The 21,603-nt window shown below is 35.1% G+C and overlaps 2 protein-coding genes across 2 annotated transcripts in view; one reads left to right on the top strand and one right to left on the bottom strand.

Annotated features, from left to right (window-relative positions):
• The window catches only part of Fam133a (family with sequence similarity 133 member A), a 49,420-nt gene extending 31,440 nt beyond the window's left edge, over positions 1–17,980 (bottom strand). Inside the window, 2 exon segments of the mRNA XM_047536463.1 lie at positions 17,479–17,548; positions 17,957–17,980. The gene's annotated coding sequence lies outside the window, so the exon portion shown is untranslated.
• A 595-nt stretch (positions 17,981–18,575) lies between these two features.
• On the top strand, positions 18,576–21,356 carry Nap1l3 (nucleosome assembly protein 1 like 3). Its single transcript, XM_047536048.1, is given in 5 exon segments — positions 18,576–18,979; positions 18,982–19,090; positions 19,092–19,498; positions 19,501–20,288; positions 20,290–21,356. Coding segments are annotated over 5 exon segments (1,572 nt in total). The 5' UTR covers positions 18,576–18,939; the 3' UTR covers positions 20,518–21,356.
• Positions 21,357–21,603: the final 247 nt, after the last annotated feature.

Below are 21,603 nucleotides of genomic sequence, written 5' to 3'. Positions count from 1 at the left end.
ATGGTTTCTATGATAAATTCACATTTGTTCCTACATGCCTGAATTAATACATTTTGTTCCAATTAGTCTTGTTTTGTCCAACTGGAGGGTTGACTCCTCTACATGTTTTTCCTGCTGTCTCTGTTCAAAGGTCAATTATTCAAGAAAAAACTATAAAATCTTTGTTTCCTGATGGTTTTTATATATTTGTGTACATCTGTGTATTATATGTTGTATGTCTCTCTATATACATACATATTATGTACATGGTGTCAAAATTGGCTTATGGATAAATGGGTACTCCTAAATTTAATAATTGATCCAAATATGACTTTTTAGTCATATGACTTAAACATTTTTTAAAAATTTCAATTTAAATTGGTTAAATAGATAAAAATAAAAATGCCTTTAAAATTACTAATTCACACGTTTTTCTAGGTGATTCAACAATCAATAGAATGTTAGTTTCTATAAAATGTTTAAAGTAATATACATTGCTTCTAGGATTTTTCTTCAGCAGAACAGATGATTTGTACTGTTAACTACACTTGTGTGATCTCTTAATTTTTATGGGTAAACTAAAGTTAACAATTAAAATTGGGTAAATTAGATTAAACATAAATGAGAGTTTTCATTAATGTATTTGTTAAAAAGACATTTAGTTAATTTATAAAGTTAAAGTACTAAAATGTCAATTGCTAAATATAAATTTAAGTACTCCTGACTTCTTAAATTACATAAGGTAATGTATATTTGAGTATTAGGAATATTTTTATATATTGGTAAAGAAAAAGAAAAATGTTCCTAACATTTCCAATGGAAGCTACACATGGTCAACAAAACTGTGACCCATCCTAGTCTATGGTGCAACTGGTTAAAAAAAAAAAAAACTAATGGAGATAAAAGGCTTCTCACTAGTGTCCAATAGTATTCCCCTGAGAAATCTCAGCTTACTAGTCTACACCCAGCAAAAACTTGAAGAATCAACCACTGACTGGGATAAATGGACTATTCTTATTTTCTGTATTGGTCTATTTACTGTGCTGCTTTGGCACTGCCACCCTTTCCACTATTAGTTGCCACAGTCTTAATTTTCTCTGTAGGATTAACAGCAACTGCTCTATCTGGTTGGCATTGGGTTTAAAGCTTCTATTAGCAGTCTTTTACCTCCTTTTAAAGATACTTTGTTACTATTAGTTGTTTTTTATCTGGCTCTAGGTTTGTAGACTTGAGCCTCTCATCTTGTAACCTGGAACTTCATATGACTCAATCAAGCCAAGGTATTACCACAACCCTACTTTATCATACCCATTTCTCCTACCAGGAAACTATCTCAGGAACCTACAGGTTGGATGAAAAGGTCACCCACATCCCGTTCTAGACCTATAAAGGTTGAAACCCCAGGAAATTTTTTTTTTTTTTTGCGGTGCTGGGTATTGAACCCAGGGCCTTGGGCTTGCAAGGCAAGCACTCTACCAACTGAGCTATATCCCCAGCCCCCCCAGGAAATTATTTAAAAGATGGTATTCAACTTTTGGGGAAATTCAAGAGTCTTATAAGTATTGTGGGTTTTATGCTAGGGTTCTGCCTTCTCCTGCCTTGCCTTGTTACCCCTGGTTATAAGTTCTATTTCTAGTTTCATAGAGGCTCTAATTAAAAAGAAAAGGGCCACTCAGGTAATGATGTTATAGAAATATAAACCATTAAATCAGGATGATGCTCTTTAACCCTAAAAGTATCCAAGCATCAAAGTGGGAAATACATTAGAGATTTTCTCAGAACACAAAAAAAGATAATATAATGCAATCAGAACTCCCTTCAGTCTTCTGTGGAGCCTTAGTCACTGACTTGGCTGGGTTTCCATGACTCCTGTCCTAAACTGTGTCTTGTTACAATATGTTGACGACCTTCTACTGGCCAACTTGACCCAGGCTCCATGCCTACAAGGAACAAAAACCCTCTTTTCCCTACAAATAGAGACAATTTTTTTTATTGTATCAAAAGAAAAAGTCTGTCAGAAACAAATACTTAGGTTTTAACATCATGCGGGGATGGCAAATGCTGGGGACTAAAAAAACCAAATGTAACAACATCCCTACCCCCACCACTCATCAAAAAACTCCAGAGCTCCTAAGAACAAAAGGTTTCTGAAGAATATGAACCCCTGGATTCTCAGACTTGGCCAAACCCCAGTATGAGGCCTTAAAAGGAGAAAAAAAAATCCTTAAGTGGGGACCAAAACAGGAGATGGCCTTTCAGACAATCAAAGCCAAACTCTCTGAGGCTCCAGCCCCAAAACTTCTTGATATAACCAGAGGGTTCAACCTCTTTGTTCATGAAAAGAACAGAATGACTTTGGGTGTCCTAACTGAAAAATTTAGACCCTAGTAAAGGCCAATGGCCTATTTATCTAAACAAATTAACTCCGTGGCAGCTAAAGGGCTGCCCTGCCTCACAGCACTGGCACCCACTACTTTCCTGAAAAGGGAAGCTAAGGAGCTGATACTGGGACAAAATGTTATTGTTAAAAAAGTTCCACACCCTATTTGTAACCTGGATAAGAAATGTTACCCATTGGCTCACAAATGCTTGAATGGCTCAATATTGAGAGTTCCTATGTGAGAATCCATGGATAAAATGAAGTTGTCTGAACCCTAAACCCATCTACCTTCCTACTGGACAAAGCAGAGCCCCCTGACCATAAGTGTTTAGAAGTACTGGATAAAATATTTTCCAGCAGTCCAGACATGACTGATAGACCACTCTAGAACACAGACTTTGTCCTATATACTGATAAAAGTAATTTTATGAAAGATAAAAAGAGGATGACTGGGTATGCTATGGTGTTCTACTCTAAAGTGGTGGAAACTTCTGCTCTTCCCCATGGATGATCAGCACAAAGAGCAGAATTATAGACATTAATCAGGACACTAGAAAGCCAGGTGCTAAGCAACTCAGTGAGACCCTGTCTCTAAATAAAATACAAAATAGGGCTGGGGATGTGGCTCAGTGTTTGAGTGCCCCTGAGTTCAATCCCCAGTACCCACCCCCCAATTTTTTTGAAACTTCTAGAAGTAGTATGGAAGTCAAAGGAGGTGGCAATTGTCTAGTGCAAGGGTCACCAAAAGAGAGACAACCTGGTGATAAAAGGGAACCACCATGCTGATGTCACTGTCAAACACGCTGCCTAGAAGCAACCACCAGAAAAATCCAAAGTCTTGCTAGCCCCAGAAATGCCAGCTGTTCCCAGGTACTCTCCTGAGAAAGAGAAATCAATAAAAAAGGAAGGAGAAACCAAAGCCTAGACAAATTAATGACTCACATGAGACTAACAAGTTTATATTCCAGAACAATTAGCTTACAGATTGGTCCACCAACAACATGATCTGACCCAGATAGGGAAAACTGCCATGGAAACCTTATTAGTCTAGTGCTACCTCATTATTCATCTCCCTGCTCTCTGCTCCTCTGTCTCCTAGCATTGCATGACCTGCTTATAAAATGGTGGTTGCCAGGGGTCTAATAAACTGGTGGGAACACAGCACTGTAGACTGTACCTGTTTGAGAATATGTAAATGGCCTTCATTGAAATCACCCTGAGTCAAAGATATAAATACTTATTAGTTTTGTCTGCACATAAAATGAATGGAAGCCTTTCCAAAACCAAACTAAAAGGACAAAAGAGGTAGCTAAGGCTTTCCTGAGGGATGTTTTTTCCCAGATATGGAATGCCTCTAAATATATCGTCAAATAATGGACCAGCATTTATGGCTGAGATAGTACAACAGGTGACAAGGGCTTTAAAAATTCAGTGAAAACTACATGCTGCCCATCACCCTCTTAAAAGTAAGATGTTCACACCAGGAAAATGTAAGATTTTCACCATTTAAAATCCTGGATGAGACCTTAAACTATACTACAGAACAACAGTAACAAAAACAGTATTGTATTGGCACCAAAATAGACAGGCAGATCAATAGTACAGAATAAAAGACACTGAAAAAACACATAAATACTGTTATCTCATATTAGACAAAGGCGCCAAAAAATATACAATGGAGAAAAGATAGTCTCTTCAACAAATGGTTCTGGGAAAAATATAAATCCATATGCAGCAAAATGAAATTAAACCCCTATCTCTCACCATGCACAAAACTCAACTCAAAATGGATTAAGGACGTTGGAATTAGACCAGAGACCCAGCAACCAAATAGAAGAAAAAGTAGGCCCAACTTTGTCATGTTGACTTAGGACCAGACTTCCTTAACAAGGCTCCTAGAGAGCAAGAAATGAAAGCAAGAATCAATAAATGGGATGAATTCAAACTAAAAAGCATTTTCTCAGCAAAAGAAACAATCAATAATGTGAAAAGAGCGCCTGCAAAGTGGGAGAAAATCTTTTCCACACACACTTCAGGTAGAGCACTAATCTCCAAAATTTATAAAGAACTTAAAAAATGTTACATCACAAATACAAAGAACCCAATCAATAAATGGGCTAAGCAACTGGGCAGACACTTCACAGAAGATCTACAAGCAATCAACAAACATATGAAAAAGTGTTCAACATCTCTAGTAATTAGAGAAAAGCAAATAAAAACAACTCTAAAATTATTTCACTCCAATTAGAATGGCTATTATCAAGAATACAAGCAAAATAGATGTTGGTGAGGATGTGGGGAAAAAGGTATACTCATATATTTGCTGGTGGGATTGCAATTGGTGCAGCCACTCTGGAAAGTAGTATGGAGAGTCCTTAGAAAACTTGGAATGGAAATACCATTTGACCCTGCTATCTCACTCCCTGGTCTATACCCAAAGGACTTAAACTCAGTCATACTACAGTGACACACACATCAATGTTTATAGCAGCTCAAATCATAATAGCTAGATTGTGGAACCAACCTAGATGCCCTTCAATAGATGAATGCATAAAGAAACTGTGGTATATATACACAATGGAATATTACTCAGCCATAAAGAAGAATAAAATTATGGCATTTGCAGGTAAATGGATGGAGTTGGAGAATATCGTGCTAAGTGAGATTAGCCCATCCCAAAAAACCAAAGGCCAAATGTTTTCTCTGATAAATGAATGTCAATACATAATGGGGGCAGGGGGGTAAGGGAAGAATGGATGAACTTTCAGTTGTGTAGAGGAAAATTAAGGGAAGGGGGCAAGGGGTAGGAAAGATGGTGGAATGAGTCAAAGATCATTAGCGTATGTACACATATGATTACACAAATGGTGTGACTACATCGTGTACAACCAGAGAAATGAAAAGTTGTATTCCATTTGTGTACAGTGAATCAAAATGCATTCTACTGTCATGTATAACTAAATAGAACAATAAGAAATAAAATAAAATAAAATAAAATCCTGGATAGTCAACCCTCTCTGTTGGTCAGCTTAAGGGGAGACACCAGAGAATTAGGAGACCTAGATTTTCATAACCAGCTAAGAGATTGGAGCTCACCATATCACAAATACATAAGAGGATCACAGATAAAATAGTCATATCCTTGGACATAGCTGTTTGCCCCCCATAAACCTGTTTATACATAAACATATGAATAAAATACTAAAACAAGGACCCCTTAAAACCAATGTAAAGGGACCCTACACTGTAATCTTAACCTCCCCTATTGCTCTCAAAGTAACAGGAATAGATACCTAGATCTACCACTCCAGAGCCAAACCTTCTGGCCCAACTGAGGAGAGGGAAAATAAGGAACAGTCCTTAATCCAGAGAGACCTGGCACCTGACATTACAAAGGAGACAAAAATCTCAAAGCTGTGCTCTGGCCATACCAGAAGCTGGTCAGTGGACACATGGCTAAAGCCTGAGGAATTGACTGCCTAGTGAAGGAAAACAAACTATTTTATTCTCTATGAACATTTCCTTACTATTATATATGGTCTTCCTTTCTCAGTATGTGTGCTTATTGTGTGCTGTTACTAATCTAGTCCCTCACAGTCTTGCCTGATTCCACATCCTCCTGTGACCCATGTATCTGAGTAACTCCAGTCAGACCAGGGAGTTACATGGACTTGCTCTATTTCACTCATTTCTCCTGCCCAGAAGAAATTCAGGAAGGCTGCATTCACAACAGAACTATGTATTCCATTTGTAAACACAGGGCACCCAGGAAAACCAAAGGTCCCTACAGATTGGTGATTGAAAAGATGACAAATGACCCCCAGAACATATTAGTCAGTACTATGACTTCTACTTGTGCAGAAGATAGGTCTTGTGGATATCGTACCCCTATCTGTATGTTAAATCACATTATCACTGCTGTAGGCAGTTTTGGAGATTATAACAACAAATTTGCAGAGGCCCTCAATATATTGGCTCAACAAAATCTAAGATTCAGAATGCCATTTACCAGAACTGTTTTGTCTTGGATTACTTACTTGCCTCTTTAGTAGGAGTCTATCAAAACTCAACTTAAGTAACTTATTTACAAACAGATGACACAGGGAAAGTTATAAAAGTTATAAAAGAGATCACAGATCATATGGTAAAAATTGCCCATGTGCTCATACAGACAGAATGAATGGAACACAGACAACCTCTTCAGAGGATGGTTCTCTTGGATAAGAGGAATTAAGACTATCATTGGGGTGATTATGGCTATATTTACTGGGTGCCTACTTATTCCTTGCCCCCTGCCCCTCCTAATCAGAATTATAAGAAGTATTATAAAAACAGTTGTTAAAAAAGAAAGATCCTCTCATCTATTACTCATGAGAGGATACCACAAATGGTAAAGTCATGATCTCTGAAGGCCGAAGATGCATCAAGAGGGTGGAATGAAGCTGAAACTCCTTTCTAAGATGTTTCTTTTTATCTGTTAATAACAGCAACCTGCTAGTTTTCTGCTTCTGTAATCATGTCTGCTCAGCAGTTGTGGCAGGAACCAGAGCTGCCTGTACAAAGGGGAAGAAATAAAGGCTACTTGCATGAGAAAGTCTTGAAACTTGGACATGTGTACTGTAGAAAAGATACTGAGAACAAAGGACTGTGCTCAGTCTTTGGAAGACTCCACTGTGCCCGCACTGGTGCTGAATAAACCTTGCTCTTCTACATCTCCAAGTTCTGCTTGTCTCATTCCAGTGCCATAATTTTCTGTAACAAAACTATTTTGTTCTCCAATACCATGACTTATTATTGTCAGACCTTTAATCCCAGAAAAGGCAATCTGCTTTTTATGTCTTCTTGTATCTTTAACACCATCCATAAAATTTTCACATGGTTAGTTTTTTACATATTTATATAATTACTGCTGGGGTGCTTCATGCTTTTTTTCTACTAAATTAGACCATGAGGTACTCCTAAGGCAACTTTCAAGTTTTCTTTTTTTTTCTGTACACTCAAGACAATCACTATATTGCTGAGTATATAGTAAGTGATCTTTAAATCAGTGTAGGTTTAAATTAGTGATAAAGGAATAAGTGATATGTGATATGTGAATAAGTGATATGTGATCTCTCAAAGAGTTTATACTCTTGCTGGGAGAAGTAAGGCACATGAATGGTTAGAAAATAATGCAAGATTAACATTCTAAAATGATATCAAAAAGAAATATGTGATCAAGGAAAAACAAACAGAAAATCAGGGATTCAAAGATTAGAAAAGGAGAGCTAAACTGAACCTTAAAGATATATTGTGTGAATTTCAGGCAGGAGAAATAGACTGAGTGAGAAGAGAAGAAATGAGAATTCAGGGTTTATGCAGATGATTTGAGAGAAAGTTAAGTTTGAAAAGGTTGAAGCCTAAAAGTAAATAACTCTGAATGCCTAGTAAAGGAGTTTATATTTCTTTAAAATAGCCATTCACTGAGCACTTATGTGACTGGTGGTTCATGCGAATGGTGAGCACCTCTTGTGTGCTGGATATGGGGCATCAATTTTATCTGTCTCATGGCATTAATTTTCTTTTGATGACAGTCCATTGAGACTATTATCAGAGGCCTTTCCCTCCTATAGCTAAGTAGCAAGTAATAAAATTGAAAATGACTGCAATTTACCTTAGTTTTGAGATCCTTATTAGACTATTTTGGCAATGGAGGCCTATTGTGTTACCTACTACACAGATACTGTGACACTCTGATATTCTTCCAATGGATTAAATTTTGTGTAAGTTAGCCAGGGTCTATTTCTATTGCTTGCAAATAAAAAGTCCTAATTGACATAGTAGTATATTATTTTCTACATTTAATTGATAAGGAGACTGTGAATTAGTGAGATTAAGTAAATTTCTAAGGCTACATAGCTAGCAAGTGGTAACTCAGAGTATGATTCTATAAGTTCTATAAAATTATTCACTCAAGATTGTGTGGTATGGTCAAAATTTAAACTCTAGATCTTCAAACCAGTGTTCTTTTTCCCTACACCATGCTGCCTTTCATGAGAAGTCACTGCAGTTTTTGAGGAGGAAGGGTCTCACATAATGAAATAGCATTTTAGAAAGGTTAATTTCACAGCAGCATATAGGCTGGAACAGAAGCAAGAAAGCTTGAAGTAGGATAAATGAAGAAAATGGGTTAAAGAATCCAGATGGGAGATAACAGATATCTAAATAGTGAAATGACAGTAGGAATGCAAGAGAGTATAGAAAGGAACAGTTACTAGACTATTCTATCAGTTGCCATAGCTCTATGTCTGAAATGTTAATCCCATTAGTGGAGTTTATACTATTTTATAATAACTTCAACCCAATGATTTAAATTTCAATCCAGTAAGTATAAGTCGTACTAAATTAAACAATCACTTAGTAAGCATATTATAAACTTAAAAGCAGGCATACACCATTTGCAGCTAAATTAGGTGCAACCTCACTTGCAGAAAAATTGAATATGCCTAGTGATTTTGTAATCAAGCAACATTTTATGGCTCAAAATTTCTTCAAATCACCACAAAACCAGGAAAAAGGATTTCATGAAATCTAGACAGATGTTTTTAGGAATGGCTCCAAGTTTTTCCCACAAGTGTAAAATAATCTTTGCAGAAGAAAGGTTGGCCCACTCATAATCTTCATTTTTCAAGAAGCAAAAGTCTCCAGAGATAAGAGACATTTTCTCCTTTAAAATAACTGTACAAGTCAATAGGTTAAAAAATATGAGTTTTGAAATAAAGAAAAAGAAATAATTCAAATGAAAGAAATTTCACTATACTTATACTATGAAGATATTGCTGAGAAAGAGAATAATATTGGCTCTGATGAATTTATAGCCATCCAAACAAAATACCACGTTTGGGAAGAACACAATGTATAAACAAGCTTCATATACAAATCAGAATTAAGCATGATTTCATTGATAAATAGTGCTGCTCATATGAAAGAAAATTTCTAACTTTGCAAAAGTGGTAATTAAGACACTATTTCAGCTCTCTGTATAAAATTCGCCCAAATTTGTTCCAATGCTATTCATTGTTATCTTAAATTTTTGTTTAATCACAAAAATAATATAAGCTCATTGTTTAAAATTCATAATGGTAAACACAGCTTTTTCTATCTTTTTGTTATATAAGTTTCATGTGCATGTTACTATTTTCTTTATACTTATGAAGACATACACATGCATACATAATATGTCAATATCTACACTTTTTAAAACAGATAAATAATAGTAAATGTATTATTTTGCAACACACCCTTTCACTTGAGCATTTTATGGGACATAGTTTGTGCATATTGAGAACTCACCATTTCTTTTTTCGAGGTTAGCAAGACAGATATACCCTCAAGTTCTTCTTTGGGGCATTAACCTAACTACCTTAATCTTTCAAAAACTGCTTTTGCATAAAAACTTTGACTATCCAATAAAAAGTACTTTGAAGCAATAAAGAAATGGGTGGAACATTATTTTTAATAATTCATAAAAAGAAAATTCATGTGGCATGTAGATGATGCTTAATTCAAGCAACAAGGGTATAATACAAAAATAATACAGAAACCTGAGTATTAAAAAGAGAAATTCTGGTAGTGTTGTTAAGCCTTCGTTTTTATGTCCATTACATGTAAAGTAGTTTTCAAATAATTATTATCTAGAAATGTTATAGAAAGAAAATACTACTGAAAAGAAAATTTTAAGTAAACAGATATTTTATAAAATTAAATGTGGATCCCCATTAAATTCAAGGACTTTTTCTGAATACTCTGCTGCCAGCCTCCTAGCTATTACTAAGGGTATGTGTAGTGTCCCTATTTAGAAGTGATTGCTAAAATGATTATTCTATAAACCTGAAAATTTAGTAACTGATATGATTGTTGTGTGGCAGTTATGCATCCCTTGACACATAGGAAACAAAATTTGGAAAAACAAAATTATGATGTAATCAAAAGCTACAAGTGGTTTTTTATTTGAGTAGTGTGTAAAGATAGTCCTGTTGTAAGGAAGGTAATTAATTCATTTATTAGAGAGTTAGTCTATTAGAAATAAGTAGTTTATTAGAAATAAGTGTGTTCTTTTGCAAAGGAACATATTGTGTAGGGTAGAGGATTATACAGAAGAAAATATTTTGGTCCTATTGTAGGGAAATGTGAAATATACTAGGAAATTAACATGGATATGTACACATAAGAAATGATCTACGTGGCTCTGTTACAGTGTTTTCTCATAGACATACACAAATGAAGTGCAGTCTAAGTAATTAAGCCTTGAAAGAAAAGAAGAGTAAGTGTTCCTGGATAATATAAGTTAGTAAGGACTAATTGAGTATTCCACAGGTGTTCTAAGAGCTTTATATGTATTATATCATTTAAAGCTCACCTTAAAGCTCACAAGCCTTGATAAAATAGGTGCTATTATGATTCTTCTTGCATACATGAGGAAGACTGAAGCAAATGGGTTTAAAAAATTGCCCAATATTGCCAGAGGTAAAAAAAAAGAACAACAAAAAAAAAAACATGGCTTATTCACAGGTCTGATTCTGGACATGAGTATCACTAAAAGTTTGGGATTACAAGTAGTGATCTAGGAGGGTTGTTGTTGGGAAATTTTTTTCCAAAAACTGTGAATGGCATGTATGAAAAACTAGGGAAGTAGCCGGAGGCTTCAGCCGCAGAATGGTCAACTAGTCTAATCATTTATGTAACTCTGTATGTCATATCTAATCTTTCTTATAGAGAAGGCTAGATATATACTCACAATTTCAGATGATGAAATGGTACTAACTGAAGATTTTGCTAAACTCTAAACAGAATGTTACTTGAAAAAGACGGTTATAAGGGAAGACAGAAAAACCTGCTCAATATAACAAATTTGAAATTCTGTTTACATTTGAGAAAGTTACTAAAACAAATAAAAGAATCTGAAGAGTTTGTAGTTCTATTTCTTGTCTCCTCTTTATTAAGCAGATTTTTATAATAACTGAAAGCAACAATTAGCTCATCAGAAATCTTGCTGATTTATTCACTTCTAGTCAGTCATGATGCAGTTGCCTCTCTTCCTCTTTCATTGCTGAGTTAGAGAAGAGTGGAGCATTAGCTATTTTCACCTTCAGAGTACTAATACTAGATTTGCTGAAGCACTAGTCTTTACAACATGCTAAAAATATATTCTAATAGGAAAAACCTGACAGAGTAGAGAAAACTGAACCAAAGATATTAGTTCCCATCTTAACAAAATGTGACTTTGGATCACAAGGCAAATTTGACTTACTTCCTAAATTGAAAGAGATGGCACACATATAAAATACAGTAACACAAACCAATTAAATTTACTAGCCTTAACCTTGGATCATGCTTATTTAACTGAGATAGGAATCCTTATGTAGCTCTGAGAAGGGTGTAATAGATGATACTCATTGAGCCATCTTTTAAATATTTTATCACCTTTTTATTTGTTTATATTTCTGGTACTGGGGATTGAATGCAGGGGCGCTCAGCTGAGCCACATCCTCAGTCCTTTATTATATGTTACTTAGAGACAGGGTCTAGCTGAGTTGCTTGTGGCCTCACTAGGTTGCTGAATCTGTCTTTGAACTCAAGATCCTCCTGACTCAGCCTCCAGAGCCGCTGGGATTCTAGGTGTGTGCCTCCATGCTTGACACCTTAATTCTTATATAACAAGCTTATGGAACAGTTTCTATCATTATTTTTCTTTTATAGATGAGGAAACTGAGGTTCAGGGAAGTGTGACCTACCTAGGTTAAACACGCAGTAATGTGGATTTAAATCTAGGTGGTCTGACCCCAGAGCCTGTACTGTCACCTGAAACTCACAGGAATAGGTATCATCATAGTGCATCTTGTTACAATCCGGGATAGATCTTATCCTATTATAAAATCAACATTGTTAAAACAGTAGAATATAATTGAAATTCAAAAGAAATTTATAGTTGCAGTATTAGATTTCAGGTAGTTTCAATGCTTTCAATGAGTAGCTTCAAATCCCTCAAAGTATAGGTTCCTCTGTTGCTATGGGTACTTAAATGGAAAAACAACTAAGATAGTTTTCCTTTAATTCTAAATAGGATACTTTGGCATTAACTTTAACCTCTGACCTTCTAGTGTTTCAATGTTAATGAAATAAAGTCTTTAGACTGTAATAATTAACAAACCCATCTTTTTCATTAAATTAATTTGTTATGGTATAACTTGTCATTCCAAGCAAGAGTCTTGTGTAAGACAGAGCATTTTAGAACTGGTGCTCCAAATTTGTTAACACTGAGTATAAAACTGCTATCAAAGCAATGGAAGAGTGGTCATGGCTATAACTCTAATTTTACTGCCTCTATCCAGGAGTTCATTCACATTTGTTCATCAAAGCTGATATGGTAGAGTGGTTAAGAACTTAACATCTAATATCAGCCCATCTGGTTTTACATCTGGATTCTTCCAATTATAACTATGTGACTTTGAGTACCTCAATATGATTACAATATCATGAATATAATATGAGGATAGTGTAAGGATGATAATGAACCCCTCAACAGATTCATTAGAATGAAATCACAAAAGCAAAGAACTTGGTTCAGTGTTACATGTTTTTTAAACAATTTATATTTTTTAAACATTTCACTTTTATGTATACCTTAATTTATTTTTATGTGATACTGAGAATCAAACCCGGTGCCTCATATGTGCAATGCAAGCACTCCACCACTGAACCACAACCCCAGCCCCCAGTGTTACATTTTAAGTGATAAAATTCATTATTATTAGTGACAGCTATGAACACTATATAATACTGAGAATAATATCCATTATTAGAGGATTGAAATTATTTTCATTTATTTCTTAATCTGCTCCCAAACCAAAACCCTAAAATGTGTGAGAAAGACCTTTTGAACAAATAATTTATTAAAAGTGTGTTAACTAAATACTTTGTAGTGAGGAACACCTAGGATATCTAGAGTTTCTATCAGCATGGAAATCCTCAGTTTTTTGTGTGTACAAGGAAATTACACTAGATGATCTCTCAAATTCCCTTTCACCTCCAACAAGGAAATATTTCCACAAGCCTATTAGACTTGGGGCCATTACGCGAAGCATAGAAAAGAAACAAAGAAAATCTAAAGTATTAGGTGAGTATTTTAACTTAAGTCTGTCATGGTTTGAATATGAGGTGTCCCCAAAAAGCTACTGTTAATACAGAAAGTGAAATGATTATGAAAGCTGTAACCCAGCAGTGGATTTGAATAGATTATTGGGTAGTAACTGTAAGAAGGGGGCTAAAGGACATGGGTCACTGGGAGTGTTCCTCGGGATTATATATTTTCCCTACTCCTTGCACTTACAGCCTCTCTCTGCTTCCTGGCTACCATGAGCTGAGTAGCTTTTCCTCCATTATCTCCTACTACAATGATGGTAGCTTCACCTCCAGCCCAGAGTAATGGAGTCAGTTGGCCAGGGACAGACCCTTTAAAACTACAAGACATAAACTTTTCCTTCTCTAAGTTGTTCTTGTTGTGTATTTTGGTCACAGTAATGAAAGCTGTCACAATACCTAGTACCCCAAACTAATATACACAAGGGAAAAATTTATATCTAGAACAGAAGATATTACCTAACAAATTTAGAGTTATTAAATTTTAAGATAAAGGTAGTTAATTATATATAAGTTTTATACTTCATAATGGAATAAAAATGGGATACAAATTGATACAACATACAATGAGTTTGAGATTTAGAAAATAAGGTTTGTATAATTTATAACTGTCAGGTAATTTAAAAGTTCTTCATGAGGAAAGGGAATCATATGGTATAAAATATTAAAGTGATACCTGAATTGATATTTATATGAAATGTGTTTTTTCTTCATTCAAAGAAACAGGAGATATTCCGTGGGTGGATAATGTTAAGCAGGATGAGTGTCTATTTGACCTTAGAACTATCAGAACCAAGTATTATTATTAGTATCAAGGAGTGGCCAACATCCTTGAATTGCTACCCTCATACAAATTAGACCTGGAAAAATATCTATTTGTATATTTCCATGCTGCTTCTAAAATATAAGTCATAGCATGAGCTGGAAGAAATGCTAGTAGTGGATTGAGACTATATAACAAAAATGGTCTTTTACATACAATCTTGATAAACAATACATAAAATAACAAATAATATTAAATCTGCATTTTATGTGCCATTATTAGTCCCATTTCAGAGATGTGGAACAGAGACAATTAAAATGAAATAACCTATTCAATATCTAAGTGAGCTAGTGGGGTAAAAAACAGAATTCAAATCTTGGAATTCTGGCTTCAGAGTGTATACTAAAATCTGATATCATTTATATAAAATTCTAAAAAATGCATATTAATCTATGAGAACAAAAAAAGATTGGTGATTACCTAAGAATAGAAGTAGAATTCAGAGGGGCATGATAAAAGTTTGGGGTTATAAAAGTTTTCATTATCTTAATGTTAGTAATGCTTTTTCAGGCATATACATTTTTCAAAATGTATAAAATTGTATAACTTATGTACAACTATTATGTATTTATATTCAATAAAAAAGGGATCAATTTGTATATTTAGATAAAATCTGCCTACATAAACAAAAAAATGAAGAAAACGAGTTAAATGAATGAATTTTCAGTGTTTAGCATTTTAGATATCTACAACAAAAGATAATATTAAGATACTTGCCACTGTATAATTTGTATGTGTGTGAGTATGGAAGGGATTCTGTATATGTCCATCTCAGGGAAAGTGTAAACAGACATCAAAGAGCTATATTCAGTCTGAGTTTACTAACAGATTGTGTCTGATGCAGCATCTCATGTAGAAGCATGAACATTTAGTTCACCCAATTATAAAATAATTGAACACAGAATGTATTGCTGTGCAAGAAATTTATATATAACCTTCTGAAGAAAAATAAGCTTATGATATGCTAGAACTAATATTTTAAATACATTCACGGTAGAAATTCTATGTTATAATGTAAATTAAACTGATTATATAAAGAAAATTCATTTTATTTCAGGGACCTACTAAATAAAATTAAATAATAGACAAAAACACAAAATAAAAAGTATATTATGAGACACCCAAGGAAGTATACACACTACAAAATTAAGAGTATTGCAACTGGAACAATCTCCTGCTTTTTAACCACTGTCATAGCCTACAGCTAAGGAATATATACTTCTGAATTGCATATCGCAATAATTAGCACATTATTGTTGTATGCAGTCTTTTACAAATATTTATTCTCTTTTTATTATCCAAACATTTCTAGTATCAATGGGAGTGATTAAGAACTAAATTTGAAAAGCATCCAAGAAATCCTTCAAGTAGATAACTTGGGAATGAAAGCTATAATTGAGTCTAATTGAATATATTAGGAGTCAGAACAGAGGTATTTTATAAAGGAGTCATAGTTGCCTTAAAAGAAGGTCACAAATCTGTTTACCTCTAGGATTTCACCAGCTGATTCCTTCTTAATTTCATGGAATACAAGCAAAGGACATAAACAACACTCAATGGACAACAAATATGAAAAGACTATCATACCACTAATAAGAAATATAATACCAAGAATTTGTAGGGACATTTGTTAAAAATATGAATTGTGATTACCTCGATATATCTCGATTACTTTTAATTGCTTAATTATTTCATATACTGACTTTTAAAAATTCATATATATTATTTTCACAAAATTCAAGTCATTTTAAAGCTGCCTTATAAGGTTTTTTGATAGAAAAATTAATGGCCAAATCATCAGAAGAGAGAATTTTGTAATGGACCAAGTCAATTCAGTAAATGTGATAAAGGTGGCATTTCAAATAAATATAGGACAGAAACATTATCATGGTTCTGTATGAATTAATTGGCTAATAAATAATTGTTTAAAAATCTAAATCCCTAACTCATTGATTAAAGAACACTAATGCTTGCTGGTACAAACCTACATGGAAATGAAACCATTAAAATATTATAAGAATAAAAGAACAATCCATTAAAAAAGTCCATCATTTACCTAAAGATAAGTTGCAAAACAAATTTCACTGTATAACCCCATTAATTAAATAATTCTTCTATGGTAGATGTTTTGAGTAAATTATGAAATGAAAGGATACATACTCATCCAATAAGTTTTATTTACCATTACCCCCGCCATCCTCTACAGTGTGCGTGGCACATGCTTTGGTACTATGTATAAAATGATAAAATAGGTATTACAATTTAGTCTACCACCCCTATGTCTAGTAATTATACTATATTGATTTTCCTCAAGTGCATACATATATATATATATATATACACTAGGTATCCAGTGACATTTTTAATAACAGGGAAAGAGTGTATTTATAAATAGAGAAATGGGGTGGATACAGCTTCCGCTACAACAGAAATCTGTTAAATAAATTAAGGCAATTATTTCCATGGAATATGAATCTATTAAAAATAAGACACTGATTATTGGCCATAAAAATATACCCATAATCATTGATAAATTAAAAAATTACAAAACATAATTTGATGAAAGCAGGCAAGCGTAATATGCACAAGGAAATTTCTGGAAGGAATACATCAAAATGCTAATATTGGTTATTTGGTGTTTAAGATAGTATGTTTTTACTATCACTGTAATTTTCTATATTGGAGTTTCATCTTTGCAATGCTCATGTACTTTGACAATTGGAGATAAACAATAAAAGTAAATTCATTTACAAATTAGAAAGCATTTCCTAACTTTCAAAAACATGTGAGTAAATGACAAAGCACAAAATCTACAATAAGAAGTAATATAATGGTTAATCTAAATTTAATCTTTCCTCATTTGAAATGAATAATACATTATATTTCATAATTTAATATACTACTTGTATTCCATAACCAAGTTTAGATAGTGACTGGGGTTTAGTAGATTACTTCTACATTACTATTCCAAATCACTTCTGTGGATTTTTCTTCTTTTGTAGAAATATAAAAATATCTTCCAATTAAATCTCTAAAAGACTATATCCTGTGAATTTCTATTCAATACAGTTGGGTATTTTTATGTCATTCATAAAAATGGGCTAAATATCTTCCTTACCTTTCAATGAAAATTAAACACAGGTCTTTTTGTTTGTACCAAGGAAGTTGTTCTGTAGCAGAAAAGAATCCTGTAAATAAAAACAACAAATATCTGGTTTTAAACTTCATTTTACAAAAGTTTATTCATATACTCCAGGACTTGTAAATCGTTCTTCAATATGGCTAAAATTTACAATATAAGAAGGAAACTGGTGGCAGATGACATCGTATACACTGACAGAGGATGCACTTTCATTAGCACAAATTCCCCCTCCCATCCTGCAGTTCGTGGAATTGAAACCTGCTGCACTAAAGTATAAAACAAACCATCTGCTTTTTAACAATACTACTTAACATTTGAATACCCCATTGTTTTATCTAAAAGGTTGTTGCAAGCATTGAAAAGGGCTTCGTGGCAATTTAGCAGCAATGTTGGGGTATATTATATGACAGCTTAAAAAGAGAAATATAATAAAAAAATGGTGTAACTGACTCACGGCAACATGGGTTCGCAAACCTTGTAGTGGATATAAACCAGGCTTGCCAAACATCACAGACAGCACTTATTAAATCTGCTTACGTGGAATGCAATATGCCTGCTGTCTAGCCCCTCCCCCCTCTGCCAATAAACGACTCCCCTTTTTATCCAGTGTAAAAACACATGCTCACCAGGATATTTAGAGGAAATCAGGTTTGTTTTGTAATCACCCAGAGTCATACTATCCAATGACGCCATTCAAAGCATTTTCAGCCAATTATTTTAAAAAACCAGATTTTTGTTAAGAGGCCCGTGACTAACCAAACGGGAATTCAGGATGGGTGGTTGGGAGAGGGAAAACACTCCTCTTCTTCCCTTGTTAGGAACTATGGCTGGCATGTTTAACCTCATGTAACGCTTTTTTTTCTCTTTGAATTATAAAAGTATAAAGAAAAAAATTTTGGGGGAAAAAAAAATAGAACGTCTTCAGGGGTGTGTACTTCAGATACCAAGGAGCGTCTGGGAAGGTGGGAGGAGCCGGAGCAGTTGCGGTTGGTCATTCGTTGGGCGTAGGGTTTGTCAATCAAAATTGCCCACAAATGAGGAACGAACTAAAGGCACACTGGGAACGAAATTAACGGGAGGTCTGACTGCAAAGGGAGGGGGGCTCACGATTGAGTCCAGTGAAAGAACTCCGGGTCTCATACTGCGCCATTCGACTGCGGCACGCCTCGGTCCGCTTCTGCTGCAGCGAGGAGAGGCCTTGCCTCCGTGACTTTCGCCCAGGAGCCTCCGCTGCCGCTGCCATCTCAGAAGCTGCCACTACAGCACCGCCGCTGCAGTCCCGCCCCGCCCTCAGCTGCCGCTGCGGTCGCCACCGCCACCTCCGCAGCCCGGGCCTTCACCGTCGCCAGCCAAGCATCCGTGAGTCATTTTCTGCCCATCTCTGGTTGCGCGGTCTCTGCGGTAATCACCACCTTAAGAGGTTTGCAGGATTGCAACATGGCAGAAGCGGATCTTAAAATGATCACGGAACCTGCCGCCAGGGGGTTGCTGAAGAGGAGATGGCTAGCTCTGCTAGTGATTCTGGGGAAGAATCTGACAGCAGTAGCTCTAGCAGCAGCACTAGTTGCAGCAGCAGCAGCAGCAGCAGCGGCGGGCAGCAGCGGCAGCAGTAGCAGCCGCAGCCGCTTGTATAGAAAGAAGCGGGTACCTGAGCCTTCCAGAAGGGCGCGGCGAGCACCGTCGGGAACAAATTTCGTGGATAGGCTGCCCCAGGCAGTTAGAAATCGTGTGCAGGCACTCAGGAATATTCAAGATGAATGTGACAAGGTAGACGCCCTGTTCTTAAAGGCAATTCATGATCTTGAAAGAAAATATGCTGAACTCAATAAGCCTCTGTATGATAGGCGATTTCAAATCATCAATGCAGAATATGAACCTACAGAAGAAGAATGTGAGTGGAATTCAGAGGATGAGGAGTTCAGCAGTGATGAGGAGGTGCAGGATGACACTCCTAGTGAAATGCCTCCCTTAGAGGGTGAGGAAGAAGAAGAAACGTCTAAGAAAAATCTGAGGTGAAGGTTGAAGAAAATGAAGTTCCTAAAGAAATTCCTGAGGTAAAGGCTGAAGGAAAGGAAGTTCCAAAAGAAAGTCCTGAAGTAAAAGCTGAAGAAAAGGAAGTTCCTAAAGAAATTGTTGAGGTAAAATCTGAAGAAAAGGAAGTTCCTAAAGAAATTCCTGAAATAAAAGGTGAAGAAGAAGCAGATTCTACAGATTGTATGGAGGCAACTCCTGAAGAAAAAGAAGATCCTAAAGAAGTCCTCCAGGCAAAGGCAGAACATAAAGAACAACCTAAAGTAACAGAGTCAAAGGCAAGGGCTGCAGTAAGAGAGGCTCATAAAAGAGTTCCTGAGACAAGGCCTAAAGAAAGAGTGAATCTTAAAAGAGCTCGGAAGGGAAAACCTAAAAGAGAAGATCCTAAAGGCATTCCTGACTACTGGCTGACTGTTTTAAAGAATGTTGACAAGCTTGGGCTTATGATTCAGAAGTATGATGAGCCCATTCTGAGATTCTTGTCTGATGTTAGCCTGAAGTTCTCAAAACCTGGCCAGCCTATAAGTTATACTTTTGAATTCCATTTCCTACCCAATCCATACTTCAGAAATGAGCTGCTGATGAAGACATACATAATAAAGTCAAAACCAGATCACAATGATCCCTTTTTTTCTTGGGGATGGGAAATTGAAAATTGCAAAGGCTGCAAGATAGATTGGAGAAGAGGAAAGGATGTTACTGTGACTACCACCCATAGTCGTACAACTGCTACTGGAGAAATTGAAATCCAGCCAAAGAGTGGTTCCAAATGCATCATTCTTCAATTTCTTTAGTCCTCCTGAGATTCCTAAGATTGGAAAGCTGGAACCACGAGAAGATGCTATCCTTGATGAGGACTTTGAAATTGGCCAAATTTTACATGATAACGTCATTCTGAAGTCAATCTACTATTATACAGGAGAAGTCAATGGTACCTACTATCAAGATGGCAGAGATTATGTAAATAGGAAATACCGAAAATAAAAAAAGCTGGCTGAAAAAATTTCAAGAATCTCAAAAATTCAAGCAAGCAGAAATGAAGCAGGTTCAATCAAGTAGACTTGAAATAAATAAAAAACCTGCCCTATAACCTGAACACTATTACTCCTTATAAGTCTTGTGTTTTCCTATTTTATTAACCCATTTAAAAATTGTTCTAAAAAGTGTCTTAAGTATCAGTTTATTCTATTGAGCCTGTTATAGTGTAATATTCTTGAAAATAGGTAAACCATTGTTAATTATTAAAGCATGTTTGGTGCTACAAAGTGTTGATTTTTGTGAAATCCTTTTGTCATGTTCCTCTTAGATTATAGCTGTGAAAACTGTCAGAATTGTTAGACAAATATTTGCTTGAAAAAAAAAGTTTCCTGAAATATCAATGCAAGTATTTTTTTTCTTTTTCCAGCCCAGAAGTGTAAGGGTTTAAATCTGCTTGCACTAGCTGTGCCTTCATTATTTTGCTATAGAAATACACTGCTTATTGCTAACTAGAATAGTGCATTGTGAAATTTGACTGCTTGAAAAAAATGAGCATACTTTTAAGAATGTCTTTCAAAATCACATTTGATTTCTATGAATTTGTTTATGTGACATAATGGTTTATAAATCACAATGAAGTTATTGTTTACCACTGAGGTGTTAATAAGACAGTATTTAAAAAATGTTTCTCACATTGTGTAATTATAAAGTAAAGGTATCACATTTTCTTTGTAATATGTTCTACTTTATCTTTCACTGAAAATGATTACATCATTTGATACTTGTTTCATGTTCTTTTATTGCAACCTAAAATAAATAAATGTTAAATAAAGTGTATGATGCTATTAAAATCTAGCATTTTCTCCTAATTATAAAATTATGGTACTTAGCAGAGAAAAAGGAAAATTTTAAAAAACATAACTTTTTAAATTCTGATATATTTCCCAGATCCTAGTTCATCTTTTGGAGGATGCACATTCAAGTTATTGAAGAGAAATGGAACAGGGAGGGGAAAGAGGAAATGGGAGAAGAAGGTGGAAAATGGAAACAGAGGAAGGAGTCGAAGATGGTGAGGAAGGGGAAGATTAGGGG

This window comes from Sciurus carolinensis, chromosome X (assembly GCF_902686445.1).
Source record: "Sciurus carolinensis chromosome X, mSciCar1.2, whole genome shotgun sequence".
NCBI classification, from domain to species: Eukaryota; Metazoa; Chordata; class Mammalia; order Rodentia; family Sciuridae; genus Sciurus; species Sciurus carolinensis.
Note: the sequence above shows the minus strand (reverse complement) of the source record. Positions and strands in the feature narration are given on the sequence as shown.